The sequence below is a fragment of the Neolamprologus brichardi genome, chromosome 15 (genome assembly GCF_056152115.1).
Source record: "Neolamprologus brichardi isolate AB-2024 chromosome 15, ASM5615211v1, whole genome shotgun sequence".
Classification (NCBI taxonomy): domain Eukaryota; kingdom Metazoa; phylum Chordata; class Actinopteri; order Cichliformes; family Cichlidae; genus Neolamprologus; species Neolamprologus brichardi.
Window position 1 is genome coordinate 13332372 of NC_142118.1, and position 22432 is coordinate 13354803.

The 22432-nt window shown below is 39.3% G+C and overlaps 2 protein-coding genes across 3 annotated transcripts; one reads left to right on the plus strand and one right to left on the minus strand.

Moving 5' to 3' along the window:
- The first annotated feature begins 1285 nt into the window (after positions 1 to 1285).
- On the plus strand, positions 1286 to 7801 carry pdia6 (protein disulfide isomerase family A, member 6). 2 transcript variants are annotated; one of them, XM_006792528.3, is made up of 13 exons: positions 1286 to 1381; positions 1727 to 1868; positions 2452 to 2509; positions 3073 to 3199; positions 3814 to 3917; positions 4009 to 4151; positions 4471 to 4585; positions 4936 to 5076; positions 5490 to 5574; positions 5876 to 5948; positions 6338 to 6496; positions 6578 to 6674; positions 7122 to 7801. In XM_006792528.3, the coding sequence occupies exons 1-13, from the start codon at positions 1363 to 1365 to the stop codon at positions 7185 to 7187; spliced, it is 1329 nt and encodes a 442-aa protein (XP_006792591.2). In that variant the 5' UTR covers positions 1286 to 1362; the 3' UTR covers positions 7188 to 7801. The 2 variants fall into 2 exon arrangements, with proteins under 2 accessions (XP_006792591.2, XP_006792592.2); XM_006792529.3 differs by having other exon boundaries at positions 4012 to 4151.
- Positions 7706 to 20865, minus strand: hpcal1 (hippocalcin-like 1). The gene is made up of 4 exons (XM_006792527.3): positions 20544 to 20865; positions 14285 to 14752; positions 13122 to 13227; positions 7706 to 8468 (listed from the first exon to the last, which is right to left on the minus strand). The coding sequence occupies exons 2-4, from the start codon at positions 14660 to 14662 to the stop codon at positions 8371 to 8373; spliced, it is 582 nt and encodes a 193-aa protein (XP_006792590.2). The 5' UTR covers positions 14663 to 14752; positions 20544 to 20865; the 3' UTR covers positions 7706 to 8370.
- Between the last annotated feature and the right edge of the window lie 1567 nt (positions 20866 to 22432).

Sequence of the window (22432 nt, forward strand, 5' to 3'; positions counted from 1 at the left end):
ATCCATGCTCTCGTGTTATTTATGCCAAATTCTGACTCTGCCATCTGAATGTTGCAGCAGAAATCGAAGCTCATCAGGCCAGTTTTTCTAATCTTCTGTTGTCCAATTTTGGTGAGCACGTGCAAACCATAGGTTCAGTTTCCTGTTCTTAGCTGGCAAGAATGGCACCTAGTGTAGCCTTCTGCTGCTATAAAACATCTGCTTAATGATTTAGTGTGAGTTTACAGAGTGGTTGTTTGAGTTACAGTTGCCTTCCTGTCAACTCAAAGCAGTCTGGTCATTCTCATCTGACCTTAACAAGGCATTTTGGCCTATAGTACTGCTGTTCAGTGGATATTTTCTCCTTTTTGATCAATTCTAAAAATGGGAGGATTGCATTAGGAAGTGCATTTGGTGTAAAATCCATGCCAAATGAAAGCACGTGAATTCATTCCATGTGGGAACCTCTTAGGAAATAAGGGAGCAGCCAAAGGTACTTTTTTTCATCCTAGAGATGATTGAGCAGGAAAATGCCAATAGACCAGCAATACTGAAATACTCAGACCAGCCTGTCTGGTACCAACAATCATGCCACATTCAAAGTTATTTAAATCACCTTTCTTACAATTTCTGATGCTCAGTTTGAAGGTTAAATAATGCCTAAATTCAATGAGTTGTTATCATGTAATTGGCTGATTACATATTTGCATTAAGGACCAGGTGTACTTAATGAAGTTGTCAGGGAGTGTATGGATCAGTTTTACGTCTCTTTACACTTTATGATGAGGAAAAGTTACAAAAAAATGTAGTTTAGATTGTTGGCGTTTCACATTAAGGCAAAGCATAATGCATTGTTAATAGTAAACCATTAAAATAATTACAATTCAATAAACAATGATAGTAATATAGTAACAAATAGATACCATTTATTTTTATTTTAGTATTATTTTATCTGTGTAGCTGTCTAAAACTTATTGAGAAGTAAAGGTTATGTGTTATTTACACTGAAAAGCATTACTTAGCTTTTAAGTTTGGCTTATCTTTGCATGCCTTTGCATAAGCAAACTCTGTACGATACTGTGTTTAATATGTACAGTCGCATTCCATCTGTTTGTAATGAGTCAGCCTTCTCACGGATCACATCCTCTTGCTGCTGTTACATGTGTAGCTTCCTTTCTCCTCCGGCCACTCTCTCCCGTCTTCAGTGTACCGGTTCCATTAAAACTACACGGCGCGCGCTGATTGGCTGAGCTCAAGCGTCGGCATCAGCGGACCAATCAGGGTGGGCCACGGTGAGATTTTTCTGTGTACTTTTGTGAGCGACGCAGCGGCAGCGGACTGTGTTGTTCTAAGTGAGGAGACGAGCATAGAGAGGCTGAAATCATGAAGCCACTTTTACTCGGTGAGTGACAACAGTTGAAGCTTTTCTGCTTATACTAAAGTTAAGGTTTGTTGGTTTGTTAACTAAATGTGAATTTGGCGGCGTTTTTTTTTTTTTTGCTCGTCTTGTTAGCTTGAATAGCTAAGTTAAGATTCAGAGAACAGAGCCAGGCCTTTGTTATCGTCTACTGAATTAAATAATAAAACTCATTTCCTTTCTTTGTTAAATAAATGTACATTATAAACTGCACACAAGTAGATGTAAGACATTTTCTCGCTGTTTTTTTAAACCAAGTGGCTGTTTCGATGAATGAGTATGCATTGCTAGGCGTCATCCTTTTCCTCTTGTCCTCATGTTTTGTTTCAGGAGTACTGCGCTGCTCTCTGGTTCTGGCTGTCCAAGCTTTGTACTCGGCTAGTGATGATGTTATCGAGCTCACCCAATCCAACTTTAACAGAGAGGTGATCCAGAGTGACAGTCTGTGGCTGGTCGAGTTTTATGCTCCCTGGTGAGTTTGTATAACTGTGATGGACTCTTTTTGTCTTGTAGTGGTAACAAGTGTTCTAAGAGCAGCCAGTGATTATAGTTTAAATACCAGTTTCTAATCTTTGTGTTTTATTATCCAGTCATCTGTTTTACATCTGTACTTGTGATAGGAATAGACTTGTCTGGTAAGCTGGTAGCTCCTCCTTAGGTTGAGCACCATCTCGTGCAAAAGTGCTCAACAGAGACACAAAGTGAGAATAGTTTGTGCATAGATGCACACAGTCTACACGCTTGCGTGCACACAGGGTTGGTATAGCAAAACTCAATTCTGCAACAAGAGGCAGTTGGTGGAGATGTGACTGCACAAAATCTATGCAAATCAAAAGTGTTAAATATTCACTGGCTATTAATACCAGAGCATTTGGTTCAGTGACTAATAAGGGTGCCACATAGCTGTTTGTGCGTTGTATTTAGCAGGTCATTACTGAAGGACTGTAGAATAAATCTCACACTGGCAAAATGATGGTTGTGTTTTTTAACATTAAAATGAGTTTGTGTATAAAAACATGGATTTAGGTTTCACTTTCTCTGTTGCTTTCTGACAGGTGTGGCCACTGTCGAAATCTAGCTCCTGATTGGAAGAAGGCAGCTACTGCCCTCAAGGTAAATACAAATTACCGTGATCATCTATCTGATGCCCTGTAGACTTTCTGATTGACAGCCTGTTTTCTCAGCTGAATGCCTCTTCTGCATTAAAAACGCCTACCTCTGTTGTGGAGAAATATTCAGCGGTGGGCTTTGTTGACTTTAAATTTCACAGTAATTTTAGTGGCAGCGCATTCAGTGGATGGTTATGTGTGTGTGCCTTTTATTTGATATTTAAGTATAAAAAATGGTTACTTAATAAAGGATATTTGTCTGTAAGAAAGAGGTGCTATCTACTTAACTTTTCTGTTGTTGAAAACTAGGAAAAAATTAGACGTTATCCAACCTGGGATGACAGGTTCCAGATTAAAAACGACTTGTTATATTTCGTTAAATGTCTTCTCCTTTTTCCACACAGTATTGTTGATATGGGCAACTCCAGTAATGAAATCCCAGTTTAATGGCAATTGTTCATTGGCATGCAAACTAAAGTTTTGTTTTAAACCAAATAAAAATAAATTGACCTGAATATAAACTCAGAAGCTGCATAACCCAAATTGTGTGTTGTGACTTTTCCTCAGGGTATTGTCAAAGTTGGTGCTGTGGATGCTGACCAGCACAAGTCACTGGGTGGCCAGTATGGTGTCAGAGGGTTCCCCACCATCAAGATCTTTGGAGCTAATAAGAACAAACCAGAGGAGTACCAAGGTACAGAACTCTGCTGCTACAACTTTCCTATGTGTAAATTGAAAGTACTTTTCATAGTAAAAACTTCCAAGTCCTACTGAATAAGTTGAGTAAACTGATAAGCTAAACATAATATTTAATAGAAAAGGGGATGCTGGTTTGTTTCTTAATAATCTAACATCTTATCTTGATAAAGAAAGTTCAGGCGACCCCCAACAATTTAAGCAGAAGCATCTATTGGATGAGAATAGAAATGAGCAATAGCAAGAAAAGTCGTCCTGTGTAATAGCATCCAATTTGAAGTTCACTTTCCTGCTACGTGTACTTATATCTACACAAGGTCACCTTCCCGAAGTCTATGGCAGAAATGTTTTATTTCTCCAGCAGGCTCAGTCCATCATATCATTATGACCTTGTTTGCTGATCCTTACTACGTCTGTGAGCAGGGTCATCTTGAGTCTATCAAGCACAGTTGTGACTTCACAGAGTATTTTATTACTTTCAAGGCTTATAAGAGACCTGTACAAAACACTGTATTTGATAAGGTATTTTTTTCATAGCTTTCAAGGCCTATCTTCCTGTGATTGTGTTTGAGGCTGCGTTAACTGAAATCTGCATTTCTGACAACCACGCAGGTGGACGCAGCAGCCAGGCCATCGTGGATGGAGCCATGAACGCTCTGCGTAACCTGGTGAAAGAGAGGCTGAGCGGCGGGTCTGGTGGCTCTGACTACAAACAGGTAATGAACCTTTTTTTGCACTTGCATGAAATCACGAAGCTTTAAGAAAACACACATGAGCTGATTTATGTAACTGATAACTGGCTTGTAGCAGAGCGGTGGTGGTGGCAGCAGCGGTGGGAACAAGAAAGATGTGGTCGAGCTCACTGATGACAACTTTGACAAGATGGTGTTGGACAGTGATGATGTGTGGCTGGTGGAGTTTTTCGCCCCCTGGTGTGGACACTGCAAGAAGTGAGTTTGGTACTCGAAACGGTTAATTCCAAGCAGTAGGAAACTGTGAAATCCTCTCACTGTAACAATCTAGTGCAGTTGAAAAAGTGAAATAATAGCCCAGTAGGCCTGGATAAGCCACAGGCCTCACTGAAAATCCTCCACTAGAATTTAATCCCACTCAAAACTGTTCAGTGAGGTCTTAGGGATTTTATTCCAATACCTTTAATACCATTTGATATTTCTGAAGAAAGTAAAGTTTTTTGCTTGATTTAAATGTCAGTATCTTAGAAGCTAAATGATAAAGTTTTTCTAAGCACCTCTCCTCCTTTGTCAACAGCCTGGAGCCTGAATGGGCAGCTGCAGCCACAACTGTCAAGGAGCAGACCAAGGGCAAAGTTCGCCTCGGAGCTGTGGATGCTACTGTACACCAGGGCGTGTCCAGTCGCTATGGGGTGAGTAACAGCTGACATCTTGAAAAGGTGCACTCTTTGGATGTGAAAATAAACATTTGCATGTTTTCTTGGCTAATTTTAAATGCACAACTGGATTATTGTGCACAATAATCCAGTGGCCACTTTGCCTTGGATACGGTGTTACACTTGTTTTTACTGGCGTTTGACACTGAATCAAAGCCTCTGCTGCTTTTTAGCAGAATGTTAAGTTTCAAAGCTCTAAAAATGCATTTGTGTGGATTTAGTCGTGTCACACTAATTAAATCAGAATGTTTTTGCCTGAGTAAAACCCAGCTTCAAAGTCAAAACTGCAGATCTTGATTTCTTGTTTGATAATCATTCCTTTGTAGATCCGTGGGTTTCCCACCATCAAGATTTTCCGCAAAGGTGAGGAGCCAGAAGACTACCAAGGAGGTCGCACCCGCGGTGACATTATTGAGAAGGCTTTGGATCTGTTTTCTGACAATGCTCCTCCTCCAGAACTGCTGGAGGTCAGTATTCTCGTATTTGTATGATAGTCATATATAATTGTTTTTAATTATGGCTAAAATGCAAATTGAAGATAATGTTGTCATAGTCTACAAGAAAATTGCCTGATTTAATGTGTATTTTAATGTATATTTTGTAAAAAAAATATACATTAATTCTAACTAGAAAGTTAGAATAAAAACCTTTTATTGTCATGATATGAAATACAAAAATTGAAGAGTAGGCACATAGAAGCGAAGAACAAACATTCAGCCTGTTACAGAGTAAATATAAATTACTAGTCATTAAACTACTAATGCTACTGATATATAGGGTGTATACAAGGTATGGTGATGAAAGCACTTTGCAATAAAAAGTATGAATATTAATGTCAGAATATTAAATTTGTGTTTACTTTAAATTCTTTGTCTCTCAGATTCTCAGTGAAGACGTCTTAAAGAAGACCTGTGAGGACAGTCAGCTGTGTATAATTGCTGTCCTGCCGCACATCCTGGACACAGGTGGGATCACACACATGAACTTAGATCTGGCTTTCTCTTGTTAGAGTCTTTGACATTTTTGCCCTTAATGAAAATAAATCATTTTAACTTTTATCTACTTATTTTATGTCAATAATCATGACTCGAGCATGGCTTTAGTGGGCTCCCAATATTTATTAAAAACATATTTTTAATGCATGAAAAAAAGGTTCCGCCTTGAGCTGTAAGGCTATACCTCACAACAGGTAGCAGAAGAGTTACCAGAAGCAGTAACAGTTCATTCCTGACTAGCTGATCATCACTGGTCATTATGTCTTAACAGGCGCGGCTGGTAGGAACAGCTACCTGGATGTGATGATGAAAATGGCTGAGAAGTACAAGAAGAAGATGTGGGGGTAAGCATCCAAGGCCAGACATACAGTAGTGTACAAATCACTAAATTCGAGTAGGAAGGTTTCATATTCATTCCTTGTTTAGTGGTGACTTGAACAAAAGGACAACTTTTGGTGAACATTGAGTTTCATACGGGTTATGTAAGGAAGAGCGTAACATCGAGTTCGCAGTGGGATGATGAATATACAAATCATAAGAATTGGGATGTATAATGACTCTTTCTTTAAAAACATATAGAAGTTAATTGCAATATGTGTGACGATGTTCATGCAAAGTTTTGTTCAGATTGCCACACCCTTTAAAGAAAGAGGAGATTGGGTACATACGCTACAATCACCAATATAGTAAGGGAAATGATGACGGTGATTAACGGCCAACTCTTTCTTCTCAGCTGGCTGTGGACCGAGGCAGGGGCTCAGATGGAGCTGGAATCCTCTCTTGGTATTGGTGGTTTCGGCTACCCTGCCATGGCTGCCATCAACACACGCAAGATGAAATTTGCTCTGCTCAGGGGTTCCTTCAGTGAGACCGGTATTCACGAGTTCCTCAGGTAAGGAGGTGTAATTAACAAATACATTACACAACTTGGAGTAGGCTGAGCAGCGTCACTCACATGTGCTGATCTTTTCAGGGAGCTTTCTGTGGGCCGTGGCTCAACTGCCACATTGGGAGGCGGCGTCATGCCCAAGCTTCACACTGTTGAACCATGGGACGGCAAAGATGGAGAGGTGAGTAGGAATCACATTGACCTAATGGTTGGAATGTGTAGCACTGCATGTAGACTAGCATAGGGTAGTCAAACAACCTTAACTGGTAGGTGAATCAAAAAATGGGTACTCAAGCTGAACACAGATAAGGGCCAGAATGACTGGATTGGATTATCCCCTGAACCCAAGGTTTATGGGCTGTCCCAGTGGGACAAACTATTAGTCCAGGGCAAGCAATTTGTAGTTAAACTGAATCTGTACGTCTGCTTAGTGTAACAGAATAAATGCCTACCAGCTTTGTACCGCCTCTGCACTGAAACCATGTACTCCATCTGCATTATTATGCAATATTGCAGTGCTCCTAAATCCAGATAACCTTCTTGTCTCTTTAAATAATCTTTGAAGAGGTTCAGTCCATCTCAGTCTTTGCTGACAGCTCGTCTTTATTTTACGCTCTGTCATCCTCAGCTTCCCGTGGAGGAGGACTACGACCTCAGTGATGTAGAACTTGATGACTTCAAGGACGAGTTATGAGTCCAAATGGGGCAGGACTGATCCAGACTATCTGCGTTTGGTCTGGTCTGGTCCTGTGCGATCCACCTCCCCTCTCCTGTGGACGAATGGGAGGCCCGGTCGCCCAGTTACTGAAATACTCCTGAAAAGACACATGAGAGACACCTGCGGTTTCTCACATCATCTTGTTAGTCACAAGGGGGACAGGAAGGAGGGGAGAGTGTGTCGTGTCCTCTGAGTGAACTCTTTTTTCACGTACCTCCTGAACGCTAGATGCCGCATATTTATACAGCTGCCGCCCACTGAGGAGAGGAGGGTGGAGCTTCCGAATGTCACATTTTTGTCATCGTTTCACTTTTTAAAACATTGCCTTTCCTGCCCTCGTCAAGCACCTACTTTGAGATGTGGACTTGTCAAATTAACACTTAAACGTCCCACCTGATGTGACTAAATGTGTCTTCTCTTTTCAAACCAGTGACTGAGGATGTTGGTGAGTTTGCATCATGTGTGTCCAGGACAAATGGGGATACCAAGGGGGGGACTTTTTGTGTAGATTTTTCTTACACAACTTTATTTCAATTGTGTGAAAACAAAAGGACATTTTTGTTACAAAAATAAAAAGAAATTAAAAATAACCACTGCCTCATTATTCACATGAACTGTAAACTCATTTCACTGAGCACATGCAATACCAAAGGCATAGAGAGCTTGTTAAATACAGCAGCTTGTGCCAGTATAAGCTACTGTTATCTTGAATCAGAATATTTTATTAATCCCAAAGGAAATTAATAAAGAACAACAATAAGCCACATTTTAACAAATTGAATAGAATTAAGTGATTTAATTAGTTTCCTCTTAGTATAACATGAGAGTATATCATGAGAGTCATAATACTTGAAAGCATATAATCCTGTAAGCATAAATAAAAGATATGGCACTTACAGCAAATGGGTATTCAAAACGAGACGTTTTGAAATGCACAAAAAAAATTGCCTTGACTGAAAATCCACTTCATTGTCCACAGAGGAAAAAAGCCACATTGACCAGAGAAGTGTACATTAATGTAAACATTAAGACATGGAGTGTTAAATTAAAAAGAGGAGGGGCTGTGATGAAGATCGATCCTCTGTCAGAACAAGCGGCACAAAGCTGGAGGGATGTAGGTGTGCATGAGTTGCAGGGTGTGATCACTTTCACTGTGTCCTCAGAATTGACGAGAGGCTCCCTGATCCGACTGCAGCAGTCTGACGATGGACGGGTCGCTCTTGGCACCTTTAATGAACTCCTCCAAAGACAATCTGTCTGTTGGGGGGGAAAAGAAAATATCAGTTATGAGCAGTAAAACATGAAAATGTTTTACATGCAGCAACTACCCACAAAAGTCAGCTACTGATGTTTCTTTTGAGATGGTGACAAATAACACTGCATTAAGTAGTTTAAAATAAATTAGACAGGACCTGAGCCAGAATCATGGTATTCATAGCCGTCATGTTTCTTGTCCAGCAGGTGACGCTGCTTATGTATATAACTATGGGAGTGCAGTTCTGCATGAGAGATGTGAAACCGTAACCATGTTTTACCCGAGCATTCATCACTCTCATAGTATACATATGACAGAAATTAGGTGAAAACATATCAGGTGTACTTTAATTTTGTTTAAAAGATTTTTTTTTTTTTATTATTCTAAGATGAAACAGTGGAAAATTACACTTTTTTTTGAGTCTAACGCCTACTTTTTCTTACATAATAGCATTAGATAAGAGGTTCACTCACTCTGTAACTTATTGGGTCTGGTTTGACCAATCACACCAGTGTTACTACTGCCAATATTCTGACTAACAGGAAGGCAGTGGGTGCCCCAACCTAAGCAAACATCAGGTAAGGTTTCCCCAAGTTCCTCAGTGGTCTTGATTTCTGATTAGCCGGTTAGCTTTATAGGGCTTAAAGATTCATTTTAAATGTGTTAGGTTACCTTCAGGTGGCGCTGACACCACCCAAAAAAAATGTAACATTTGGACTTTACAAGTGGCCTGTGTTTGAGAGATTGTGTGATGCCATGTTTGAGAGATTGTGTCATGCCAGGAACATTCTTTCTTTTTAGAGCTCCAGACGTGCTATGCTTTCAGCAGAATTTTATTATGGTGTTTTGGTCATTGGAAAACTGAGTAAAGTAGTTCAATACAGTTTCCAGCTTTCATGGGTATGTGGAAAAAACATCCTTGAGCATCGCGGATGCAGCCTGCAATTTACCCTCTACCCTCCTCTGCAGCTGTGGTTTCAGGCGTGGCATATGGCATCACATGATGTCTTAAAACGTCTGTCTGAGACACAGCTTGACCTTCACAATGTCAAAACAAAACGCTCCTGCCCAGCACCATAGCTCCAGATATCTTGAGCTGTGACGTGTCAGATTCAGTAGGGAAAGTGCATTTTTTGATGTATCATTCAAGTCACTCTAAGTGTCAATCCATTTTTGGTAAGCCTGTGGATCACCAGGCTGGGAGCCAATCATAACTACTTCATGTGATATGACATGAATCAAATTGCCAAAAGTGTTCTGCAAGTCATGGTTTTCATGTAAACAGCTGTTACATAAGTAATCTTTCACAACAGACAACTGTACAGAAGTCTTGAGTCACATGCGGCCTAATTTCTTTATATTTTTCTAGGAAAACACTACACTAATACTGAAGCATGCAAACATAAAGGTAAATATATACATATGGTGTGTGTAATATATATAAATATTAATATCAATATAAAGAGCAAAAACCCTTTATATTATACCCTAAAAAAAAGTTTGAAGAGTCAGAAAGTCAAAATTTGGTTTGACCACCTACACTGAACTCTCTTATGTAAGTTTTCTTTTCATTTCTTTAAGTAGACTTCAGGAAAAGTTCTGCAGGTCATTCGAAGCTCTTCTTTGGATGCTCACTCCATTTTGTTCCATTTTCTATCAAGATAATCCGATACTGCTTCAATAATGTTGAGGTCTGGGGAGTGCCGGTCCCAAGCCCAGATAAATGGGGGAGGGTTGTGTTAGGATTGAGAATGAGATTGATGAGGAATGAAATTTCCATATCAGATTTGTCAGTGCTCAGGTTAACTACAACAGATGCTGTTAGCCAAGAGGGTGACGGTGGAAACTATGTTACTGTTGGCCAAAGACAAAAGAAGAGAGGAGGCTAATACTACGCTAGGTTAGTAGTGTGGAGGTAAGAGTAGACTTTCAATGTAATGAATACGGTAAAGGGAGCATGCTGGCTTAGATGATTTGTCCTATTTCCTCACATTTTTTAAGTACACACTGCACACCATGTAGAGATATGCCTGGATTTCTCTTTAGGAGCTCTTTAGGAGTAAACATTATTTGTTCAAAAATACTTCTGTATGCCTGTCAAACTTTGTTATGTTTGTCATTTTAATTGGATTCTAAGAAATCAAATGATATTGTATGTTTTTGCACCAGGCTGTTAAGTGCCTAAAAATCCAGTTCAAAATTGACCCTTGGCTAAGTTGTATTCTATGTGTAAACACAAGACTAGACCATCGTCTTAGGTAGGTGCTCTTTTTAATACTTGATTCATATGTCAGTGCTTAGTGGCTTAACAAGATAACAAACCCCCCCCCCCCCCGAAAAGGTGTCAGGTTCAAGGACAGGACTGAAAACGAGTGAAAAAGCAGTTACTGTCCAAATAAAAAGCCTAGAAAACTTTAAAGTGCTTAAGACTACTAATAATTACAAAAAAAAAAGTCTGACTCCTTGGAGACAAAATATAAAGAAATGAGGGGTGGCTCAAGACTTTTGCACAGTACTATATATATTTTTTTATATATATTTATCATAACTAATGTTAATAAAATGTAAACTGACTGTTACTAGATATACCTGTTTAATATTGGTATCCACTAATATTGTATTTTAAACACTGCATCAGAACATGGGGAAAAAGGCATTTGCAGTTTTGTAGGGATTTTTTTTTTTTTTTAATTTCGTAATAAAGAGCTGAAAGGTCAGGTCAGTTATTGTTATAACAAAAATTTCTTTTCCCTGGCACAAAGGGAGAAATAAATAATAAAAAACTAAGCAAATTAACTTAAAACAAATATTACTTGGTCTGAATTTGTAATCAGTCAACCTGTCCTTATTCCCACAGCATCAAATACTACTATTTGGTAACAGCTGCTGGTGTCTCAGAGATTAAACACAAGGTGTCTTGCACCTGTGGCAGTAGTGAGACCATTTGCACTACCAACTAGTCACACTTAAGACCCCTTGGTATCACTTTTTTGATGGACTGAGTACCCTTAGTAATTACAATTCCTAAACCTAACCTTTCTTTCTTTTTCTTTGTGGCCATATCCAACCAAGCCGATAGTGAAAACAAAAGTAAAGCACGAGTTAAAACAGAACTCAATAATGACTAAAACTAAAACCAGAAGTCCACAATCTTGATTTCACTAAAACCACCTAACCTTCTTACGCATGCACTCTTGAAAAGTTAATATAAACATCAGATTTAGTTTTATAGTAGCTCTCAGTGTAATGTTTATCGATACTCTTCACAGCATCTCTTCGCCATTAATAAAGTTTCAACAACACTTGTCACAACTTTACAATAACTATCCAAACAGTATTTATCAGGTGGTTTACACACCAAATATACAATCACTGGCCACTTTGTTAGCTACAACTCTTCAGCTCCTTGTTAATGCAAATATATAATCAGCCAGTCACATGGCAGCAATTCAAGATGATCTGCTGAAGTAGAAGATGAGAATCAGAAAGGGAAAGAAAGGTGATTTAACTGACTTTGAATGTGGCATGGCATGTTGGTGCCAGACAGGCTGGTCTGAGTATTTCAGAAACTGCTGATCTACTGGGATTTTCCCACAGAAGCATCTCTAGGGTTTGCAAAGAATGGTCCAAAAAAGAGAAAATATCCAGTGAGCGGCAGTTCTCTGGGCCAAAATGCCTTGTTGATTTTAGAGTTCAGAGGAGACTGGCCAGAGTGCTTTACACTGATATGAAGGCAACAGTAACTTGGTTTATAATAATATTTATAATAAATCCAGGTATGCAGAGGAGAATCTGAATGCACAACATGTCGAATTAGATGCAGAAAGCGAGGCTTCAATTTGCACACAGCCTCATCAATATTAGACTAAAGAAAAATGTTGCCTGGTCTGATTAGTTGATTTTGATTTCGAAATTCAGGTTTTTACCGTCAGCATTTGGCATGCACAACATTAAAGCATTGATCCATCCTGCCTTGTATCAACAGTTCAGGCTGCTGGTGGTGTAATGGTGTGGGGGTTATTTCCTTTTGGGTCCCATAATACCAACATTTAAATGCCACAGCCTACCAGAGTATTATTGCTGACTATGTCTATCCCTTAATGAGCACAGTGTACCCATCTTCTGATGGCTACTTCCAGCAGGATTTAAGCACCAGTCCTCAAAGCTCAAATCATCTTAAACTGGTTTCATGAGCATGACAATGAGTTCACTGTACTCAAATAGCCTCCAGAGATGCGGTGGAACAGGAGACTCGGATCATGGATGTGCAGCCAATACATCTGCAGCATCTGTGTGATGCTGTCACGTCAATATGGAGCAATATTCCTCTCGGAGGAATGTTTTGGCACCTTGTTGAATCTGCACAACAAAGAATTAGGGGTAGCTCTGAAAGCAAAAGCGGGCCAAACTCAGTGCAAGTAAAAGGCCGAACACAGTGGCTGTGAATTTTACTAACAAGCAATTTAAAGTGTTGACTTTATTCTTCCCAATGTCAAACTGTCCATCTATAACAGGACCAGTTTTAGCTGGACCAGATGCATGACTAGCATACTGATTAAGCATTAATAAAAAGTCGATTTATTTATTTACTGTGAAAAGAACAATTTGGTTCACAATGATGTGTACAGCACATGAAAATAAGACACCAGCCTTACCATCATTGTCAATATCCATCTGTCGAAAGATCTTATCTGTCCTTTTCTCTGGTGTTGATTCATCCTCGGGCATCTTCATCACTGATGACACCATCTTGTAAATTGCCTATAAAAAAAGACAATAATGACTCCTGTGATGTGTGTATTGATTTTGCTGGCTACGTGCGTGAAGCTTTTAGGGCGCACTGATGAAAAATAACCGTTGCCACTGACATCATTTTGCTTATATTGTCTGAAAGCTCTGACCTGTTTTGTGTTAGCTAGCAGATAATGATGTTGGTCTGACAACAAAAGATCCTGCCGTTTCACCCACAGTAGGTCTTTCTGAACTCACTTATCTGCTTGTATAATATTAAAATTTGATTACATAAAGGAGAGAAATATGTCATTCTGGAAAACAGAATGCTTTCTGCCAGCTGCAACAGCATGGCTTCTGTCATTTTTCCACATCATTCTTTTTTCATTTGTATTTATTACTCCCTGTATGCGATACCATTATTTAGTTTACAAACAGTATTTCCTAAATTTAAATAATTATTTAAATGGGTGTGGTCCTAGCGCTCATTAGTACCCAGTGCACGGTCTCTATTTTATTTATTTTTTTCACATTTATTTGTTTCCACAAGCACAAAGGACCAAGTCAATTTCCAGGCTGCTCAGCCCACCATATTGGAAGAGTAAATATAGCCACAGTGATAAGGAAAACAGAAAGGGCAGCCTGCAGATGACTGTTGAACCTAAAAACAGCCATTACCAGGAGGCTAAAGTGCATATAACAGCAAAAATTAGAGCTAAACTTATTTATTAACAGTCATAAAAGGAATGATTGAATAATATAAATATTTTTAGTTATTACTGATATAAGAAAAAACTGCATGTTCCAAAGGCTTTTATTTGGCTTATACGATGTATTTTATATCTTTTTTTAAATTGTTTGACAGAAGGAAATGATGTCATTTCATTGTCTTATATACAGTAAAAGTGTTAAAAATGTAAAAAGTGATAGTTTATTGTAAACTAATTTACTCTCTTGACTTATTTTCCAATTCTCGTTGTTATTTGTCTAGATTTTATTTATAAAAATGTGATAAGCTCACACACACACACACACATAAAACCTCTGCTCTGTGGTATCAATCACACAGCACATAGTATGTCCTCACCTGAACTATCTCCAGCATCTCTGCCCGGCTGATATAGCCATTCCCATCCAGGTCATACATGCTAAAGGCCCAGCGTAGCTTCTGCTCCAGCCCGCCACGAGACGTCACACTCAGGGCTATGATGAACTCCCTGAAGTCGATTGTGGCATCGCCGTTGGTGTCAAAAGTGCGGAAGACGTGCTCGGCAAACTTTGAGGCGTCTCCGTAGGGAAAGAAGTTGGCGTAGATCTTCTTGAACTCGTCCACAGTCAGGTGGCCGGTGGGACAGTCCTTCAGGAAGCCGCGATACCACTCCTGCAGCTCATGGTCGGTGAATTCTGTGTTTTCTCTCAGGTCGTTCAGGACCTCAGGCCGCAGCTTGCTGTTCTGTTTCCCCATGACAAAGCACCTTTGCAGGCAGGGCGATAGCAGGGCTGGTGTTTCCTATCCTCCACTCCCTGTGCTTTTACTTTCCAGCTTCCTCTGCTCCTACAGGGGACCAATAACCCTCATTAATATCCCTGTGTGAATATCATAAATGATTCATGGGGTCAATAATTCCACTCAGTTTGCAGCAGCGTTGCATCAGAAAACATGTTCTGAGGATGTTTTTCAGGCAAACAAGCTGAGGGGGAAAAAGTCTGGATAATTCAAACAGGGTCCATACACAAGAAAAAAAAAGAGATAAGATTACAACGCAAATGTTAACAAAACACTATGTGTGTGCACACATGTGTATGGAGCAAGGGGGTGGTCTGGTCTCCGTGGATACAGTATTAATTGTCAGGCATGGTGATAATTTATCGACCTTTCACTGCATGGTAGAGGGACAAGTGTCCTGGGGCATTGTAATTCTCAATAAAGCCACTTTCTAAAAGGTCAGGCTGATACTGACTGTTGTCACTGAGAAGGCCAAACATTCATTTTGACAATAATCCTCACCTTCATGGGAAAATGAATCTCATAACTGATTTTAAGAAGATGGAATTGACACAATGATTAAAGAGCAAACTCAGAGAGCAAGTAAATGAGCATCCAAGTCAGTCCATAGACAAGTCCACTGGTTTTAAACTACAACAGCAAAGATGCCACTGCAGAACGAGCGATCATTGAAACCACATTAAGACACACCCTGTTTCAAGACATTAAACATTCAGTGTTAAGGTAAAAAAAAAAAAAAAAGAGATAAGTGTGTAATAACTGAAAGAGGTCTTTAAAGTTAAACTTTTCTCTTTGTCTTTTCTTGACTTCGCCGTTCTTAACTGTTGTCTATGTTCTTGCAGTGATTTTATTTTAATGTCCTGTATTTACTGCTTTCACTTTCCTTAAATCTGTCAGTGTTTAAATGCAGCGTACCTGTTAACCTAACACATACACACGAGCGTTTGCTATAAATACGTACAGAAAAGACAAAGCCAGTGAAGCATTTGACCACCTGGTTCTATTCACGTTTGCTTTCTGTGGTTTGCTTCTGTTTCCATGGTTCTACTCTGCAAAATCTGTTTATTCATGTATACAGGGATATTCATGATTGGTGATATGAGGATGCATAAACACATCACATCCAAAATAAAAACCTCCTGCATAAAACTCATTATGAAGCAGACGCTGGCAAACATGTGTTTGCCGGTGAGCAAAAAGGTTTTGACATTTTCAGAGAAAATGTGTGATGTAGGTGTCATCATGTATCATGTATATGTCTGCATCTTTATTTTAAGTGAGGAAGGTGTTAAGAATGTGCCAGACTTTGCCCCCAAAAAATAACAAGAGGAAACAGCTGTTTTGTTTTGGGGGTTTTTTTGTAGAAGGAAAATGTTCTTACTTACAAATTGTCTGTTTGATTCTATGAAATTACCTCAAGTTTTCTTTTAGCATGGTTGGTTTGTGGCTCCGTGTGATAGAACGAGAAAGCAACTTTCACATTTGTTATAACATTTTCTGGAAAACTGAGGAAAAACTGGCCAAAACCTGAGCTAATCTTTCACATGCATCTGGTAAAGTGTGAGTGGGAGGGACAGAAAGAGAGATGTGCGGGGGTAGGGAGGAAGAAAGAATGGAAAAAGTATGACACATAGAAGAGAAACTATTTCCAGCTATACTATATGAGCTGCTTTGCTAATACCCACAGTGCAATTATATAATAATCTTTCTGAATAACACCTCCACTCCTCTGTGCTGATATAATGAATTTATGGGAGAGAAGCTTTGTACCCATGTTCTCTCTCTTTCAATTACTGGGACCCCAGCGCTCCTGTCTTTCTGGCAACAGAACGATCCATCTGGCGAAGAACAAATGAGAGCGGCTTGAATTTGGATGAGGTCCTTTTGAAACAGATGCCATATTTGTTATAATTGCCAGACAGGTGTAATTTCCTGTAGGTTTATGAATCAAATAATCACAGAATGACACAGAGGTCTGTAAGTCAAACAAGGAACTATGTCACTCAGGTTTCTGGACAGATAAAAATAAATCAAAGTACAACACAATAATACATTTAATTTCTCAATCCAGCTTTCTTTTCTCATGCAAACTGCATTCCAAAATTAGGAATTTGGAAAACTTTGAATTGTCTAAGGGTGAGTTCACGAGTGCATATCTGTTGACTGAAGGATACTACTGCTACTGCTACAGTTAATTTAGAACTGCAAACTTGTCTTTGGCAAAAGCCAGAGTATCTGGTGAGAACCCACTCAGCCACAGGTAGAAAGTCCCCGGCTGGCTGGTGGACCTTCTCTCTGTGAGGCAACGGTGCTAACCACCCTGCCGCAGTATCGGCCTGAATCAGGCAATCGTTAAAGTCACAAAGATTCATCCTTTGGGAAGGATGTCGATAAAAAATTGAATGGAAACACATCCATCCATCAGTGACCAGGCTGATCGACCAAACGGCTAACTGTCCTGAAAGCCAAGGTGTTATTATTGCTTATACGGATTAAAGAGAGTGAAAGGCCTCTACGTCCTGTTGCAAAGAAAAATACTAACACATGACCACAAAGTAGCATTTTGTGGTGTCTCAGACACTTCAACATTTCACAGCAGCACTGCGCAACTAGAGAAAAGGTGATTATTATTTTGAGAATATATTATCATGTCTGCTGCCTCTGTTTTAACTGGACCACAGCATAAATCACACACTACCCTACAGGCCTGACTATAGTCCTTCCGTTTTAACGTACAACAGGATGCACCTCCTCAGATCTGTGTCACATGGACTTTTCCAGGACAGCTCAGTGCACAGGCTGAGCCCGAGTAGACATAAATATGGGCGTTGCTATTTATTCCCTCAAACAAACACAAAGCCACATGAAACACAACAGCTTGTCAGATGGAAAAAGTGCTACCCTCATGCTTCAAGATCCTCTGAGGCTAAGAGAAAATACTCATAATATGCAACAGCATGTGCTCTAGATGGTTATTTTAGTAAGTAATAGCAACATACTTACATAAGGCTGCGGGTTGCAAAACAGTCTTACAGACTGCAGTGACCTCTGAAATATGTTCACCCAGAACCAAAACAAACCCTTTCCACTGTAATTAGGCATTTTTAAAATATTCTTTATCAGATAACATATTTTTCTTTTCATTAAAACTGTTAACTGCATTAAAAGTATTCCTGCAAAAAGCATCTTTTTTTTACCTGCTGCAAGTTCTGGTAATTTCCTTTAATAAAGTGATTAAATAGATTTGCAGTACTGCTTATAACATTTAAAACATTCCTACTTATGCATGCAAGCTTTGGTCTGGGATTTCAAAGGCTGTTTTAATAAAGTGTTTTTCTTTGTTGTGACAGAGAATTACTCAGGAAATGATGTGGTTCACGGAAAATAAAGTCCTCTCTGCCTTGACTGGTGGGGTTGCAGAGCTGGTGAGCTGAACACAGTCTTGTGACCGTTGCTTGATACACTACAGCCCCTCGAGATTGCCAGTTCACATTCAGTGTTTGCGGTTCCCTTAGATTACACGGCAACAGATCCTGTCCCTGTCCCCAACCCCCATAGCCTTCCTTGTTCCGTATGGTCCACTTTTTTCCAGTGGGTTCTCCGCCTAATGAGACTGTTTCACACAAGCTCCGGTGCAGCATGCATCCCCCCTCCCCAAGGCTACAGCGGGGGTTCCTGTAAACCCGTTTCACTGCTGTTCACCATTCTTAGACCCACTTTATTTCCTGAGTAGGGCTATGTCACAACAAAGAAAAAAAACATTCTTTCCCTCATGCTCATTATTTCACGAAGAACAGGAAGGAAACTACAATGACAGTCAGATACAGAGATGCAGCATGCATATGTTTAAATATATCTGTCCTTAGGTGTTTACAGAGAAAATAGTTCATGCTTATGTTTCCACCAGTTGTCAGTGAGCGTGGGACTCAAAAGACAACTTCTGCTTAAAGTCATATCTAAATGTACATAAGTAATTACTTTTTCTTAAAAAGGATACAATCGAGTATTTGTTTTTATTTATTTTCAGGCAAAGCCTCTAAACTGTGAACATCCACTAGTATTCTTAGTGGATATTGTTAGGTTTTCCATTTGTCAATCAGTACAAATACAACAGACATCCCCACTCCTCCTGTTTTTATATTGCAAGCGGGCTCACACTGAACCTTTTCCCTTCATTAACTCTGGATAAACACGACTGACAGAATGTTTTTAATGCTCTCTGCATCGTGCCTCTTTTAAAGGGAATGTAATCCAAACAACCTGATATGGCTCAGTGCACAGAGAGAAAGCGTGCCCGTTTTAGCCTGCTCTGCAGTGGATGAGCAGAGCAGCGCTGTAGCCTCGAGTACGCGAACCACTGGTAACTGGGACTCCATCAGGTGGTTGAGGAGTCGGTGTGAGGTATTTATAAGCTAAGGAGAAAATGAGCTCTCCCATTATTCTCGCATTCAGCGGTGCTTCGTGGCAGTCTCTCTGAACTCATGTCAGAGAAAATCATTGCAGTGGATCGGGATGAGGTCCCCTGACACACCAGTAGTCAAGGCAACAGTATAGTAGTGGTACAGCTTATGAGGGAAAGGCAGTGTAACAGTCAATCTGGGGCACACGCAGGGCAGAAGATATATTGAGACTCGAGTGTGTGTGTGTGTGTGTGGCTGTGTGTGTGCATTTAATATTTCCTTACTTTTAAATCTGAAACATTAGTATTATATTCATCACTTGATATTACCAAGCATAATACTGCATTGGACCTAATCTAGATATTCTGCACGCTCAAGCTTACAACAGCAAAATTATTATGTGTATTTTTATTACTTTAACACTTGGTGAGTGGGTGTATTTAATTTTGGATGCGTACGCTTCACATGATAGCTATGGTCTTTTTATCTGAAAAAAAAAAAAAAAACGTGTGAAATTAACTAGAAAAACAGCAACAATAGTGTGAAATAGTAGATGAAAGGAGTAGGCTTTTAATATTTAGCAAGACAGTGTTTTAGATGGCAATCCCATAGCAAGAAAAGGAGCTGGCAGATCTTTATTTTTTTCTAAGATGTCACACAGTGAGTATTTGAACTTATAATATTAACATCTTACCAGTTTCTGTAGCATTTTTAGGCAAGCTGTGATTTAAAAACTTGATTTGACACTTATACATATACTCATGTCACTTATACATGAAACCTTTAAAAAAAAAAAAGATCAAACCAAGATGAATTAAATCCCCTCCCACACATTCAGCCACACTCTTAGTTATAATATCTACTGATCCTAATCACAAGTATTTTTTGGACAAGTACATGTTTGCTCTTTTTATGAAGCACAAAACATTGTCTGTTACGTTTGATTTAGTTTATGTGCTTTCGCATACATTTAATACATGTGCTTCAATATTACTCAATGTGCCTTGTCTAAGGCTATTTTTATATGTTTTTGTAATGTAGTTATGTGGTGCATGTGTTTTTGACTTTTGCTGCCATGATTCCAGGTCTCTCTTGGAAATTAGATTTTTAATCTCAATGATATTTTTCACCTAAATATAATATATATAAATATATATAAATATAAATAAAGGACTAATAAATTAAATAAAACAGTGCATTACATTTGATCAGGTTTTGTTTTGCAGCATGTAGTCTGTATTAAGACTTGTGAGCCACTAAGCTGCATTTTTGATAATATTTTTAATTGAGCAACTTCCCAGGGCAGATGAGATGTGTTTTAACTGGGTGTAGTCCTGTCTTGGGGAAATTGCCACAGCAGTCCAGGGTAGAGTAGCCACTGAAGCACAGTGGACTTCACAGTAACGAAAAATGTTTCTAAAAAATTAATATAAACTTACCTTTTTCCTGAAGGTATCTATGGGTCCTCCGGCTGAAAGAGTAGATGTTTGAAGCCCACGTTTCCCACTGTAAGGCGTCACCAGCAGCCGAACTTAACCGTTAACTTGCAGTAGTTTAACTTTACACCTCCTCCCAACGACTCCAACGCGAGAGAAAATATTCGAGTCACCCAAACACTTTTCAGACAAAAGAAAAGATATGAAAAAGCGTGTAAGTATTCTTCCAAGATATTTTTATTATTATTATTTCTATTCAGTATGTCCTGCTTCCAGCTCCCGGTGTAGCGGCTTTATCATTTAGTGGAAGATGTGGCACCCAGCTTGGTTTTCATCCGAATGTGCCATATTGCTCCTTGGGGGGGTTTCATTCGTCCGGGAGAGGGACTGAACCTTCTCCATCAATTGAAGAATTACTAACAATAGCAGTTTAATCTAGGGGACAATGGGTAAAAGCCAGAATGACCGTGACATGTATTTTAAAAAACATTTTAATGGGATTTCCTGTTTTGTAGTGTTTAAGTAATACTTTAAATCCCTCCCCCTGATACACTGAATGGATCCCTCCACACTCGCAGCTTCACTGTAAGGAACTGTCGCAGCAGAGTTCAGTGGAAAATTATCAACTGAGACTATTATTAGCTCAATATCTAAAATAAACGCTTCACATCTGGGGGAAAATGTGGAGACTTGGACAGAAATAGACTAAATAAACACTTCTACGATAACAAACGTGATTTAAAAGTTATTCTGGAATAGGCTAGGGCATCCTGTAGGCGACAGTTTTCCAAGCTTACTTGTAAATACTGTGGGCAATGCATTTTAAGTTCCATTATACAACAGTATGCAACATGTTATTCCTTGTAATTGAAACAGCATCATTATATCAAGTGTATATATATATATATACAAGTCCCTGTAATATTGCTGGACAAATTGCTTTGCACAATTAAGTATTAATGACGTAGACATAAGCTCTTTTCAATGCTTTCCCGTATAAGTCTTCTCTTTCAGCCTCAGCACAGATGCACACTGGTCCATCGGCATCAATAGCAGTAACTTCTCTTGCCCTGGTTAAAGTGACACTGAAGGCGGGATGGTGTATATGTCAGCAATTCAGTGAGAAGATAAATAATTAACTGAGTGCGTTTGCCTCTGTGTGTGTGTCTTCCTGAAGCCTGACACCTGTTTCTATAAGCACATGGAGTGTTTATCTTGACCTTAGAGTGGGTACAATACAGGAGGGGGGATTGGAGGCAGTGATATAGCAGTCTGAGGTTGCTTTTGTTGCTGCTGCCAATGTGCAACTCAATACTGAAACAAAGCTGTGGATGGTGGACTGTGCGGATGGAAAGGAAAACAGTATTCTTTAAATAACATACCATATTACTTCAGGCTTCTGCAGGTCAAACAATTTCAGAAGTAAAACATAATTTTTATGTAAATAGGGGGGTGACCATGCTTATATTACCTGGCTATTACATAAATATAGACCTCAAGTAATGTGTAGTAGTAAAGTAGTAGGAAGAAGAAGGCATACAAGTGTCTGGTTAAAACAAACAAGTGGACCCTGATAGTCTCATAATCGAATAACCTTTTTCACTGGGATTTATTCTTGGTGTAACAAGCTTTTAAAACTCATTATTTTCAGTAATGACAGTTCAAATAGATAGATGAGGAAATAGCATAAGCTGTGTGTGTCAGATAAGAAACAGAGTTGTGTGCATTTTGCCGTCAGTTTTAAATATAGTACACATTTTTTTAAGGTGACTACAGAAGAGCTGGGTGTAGTCATGCAGAGAGGGAAACGTTCTCCTTTTCTGCACAAATGTAATGATCCACTAGAGGTCACCAACAGTTTTGGAATCTGCCGCTACTCCAGCTTGGGTAAG

Excerpts from the sequence above, each read along its gene's own strand:
- pdia6 (XM_006792528.3), top strand. Across the intron at positions 3,200-3,813 it reads CAAACCAGAGGAGTACCAAG|GTGGACGCAGCAGCCAGGCC; the intron begins GTACAGAACTCT and ends ACAACCACGCAG. Across the intron at positions 6,497-6,577 it reads GGTATTCACGAGTTCCTCAG|GGAGCTTTCTGTGGGCCGTG; the intron begins GTAAGGAGGTGT and ends TGATCTTTTCAG.
- hpcal1 (XM_006792527.3), bottom strand. The coding sequence starts at position 14,662 with ATGGGGAAACAGAACAGCAAGCTGCGGCCTGAGGTCCTGAACGACCTG. Across the intron at positions 13,228-14,284 it reads AGATGCTGGAGATAGTTCAG|GCAATTTACAAGATGGTGTC; the intron begins GTGAGGACATAC and ends CTTTTTTTATAG. Across the intron at positions 8,469-13,121 it reads GATGGATATTGACAATGATG|ACAGATTGTCTTTGGAGGAG; the intron begins GTAAGGCTGGTG and ends CCCCCCCAACAG.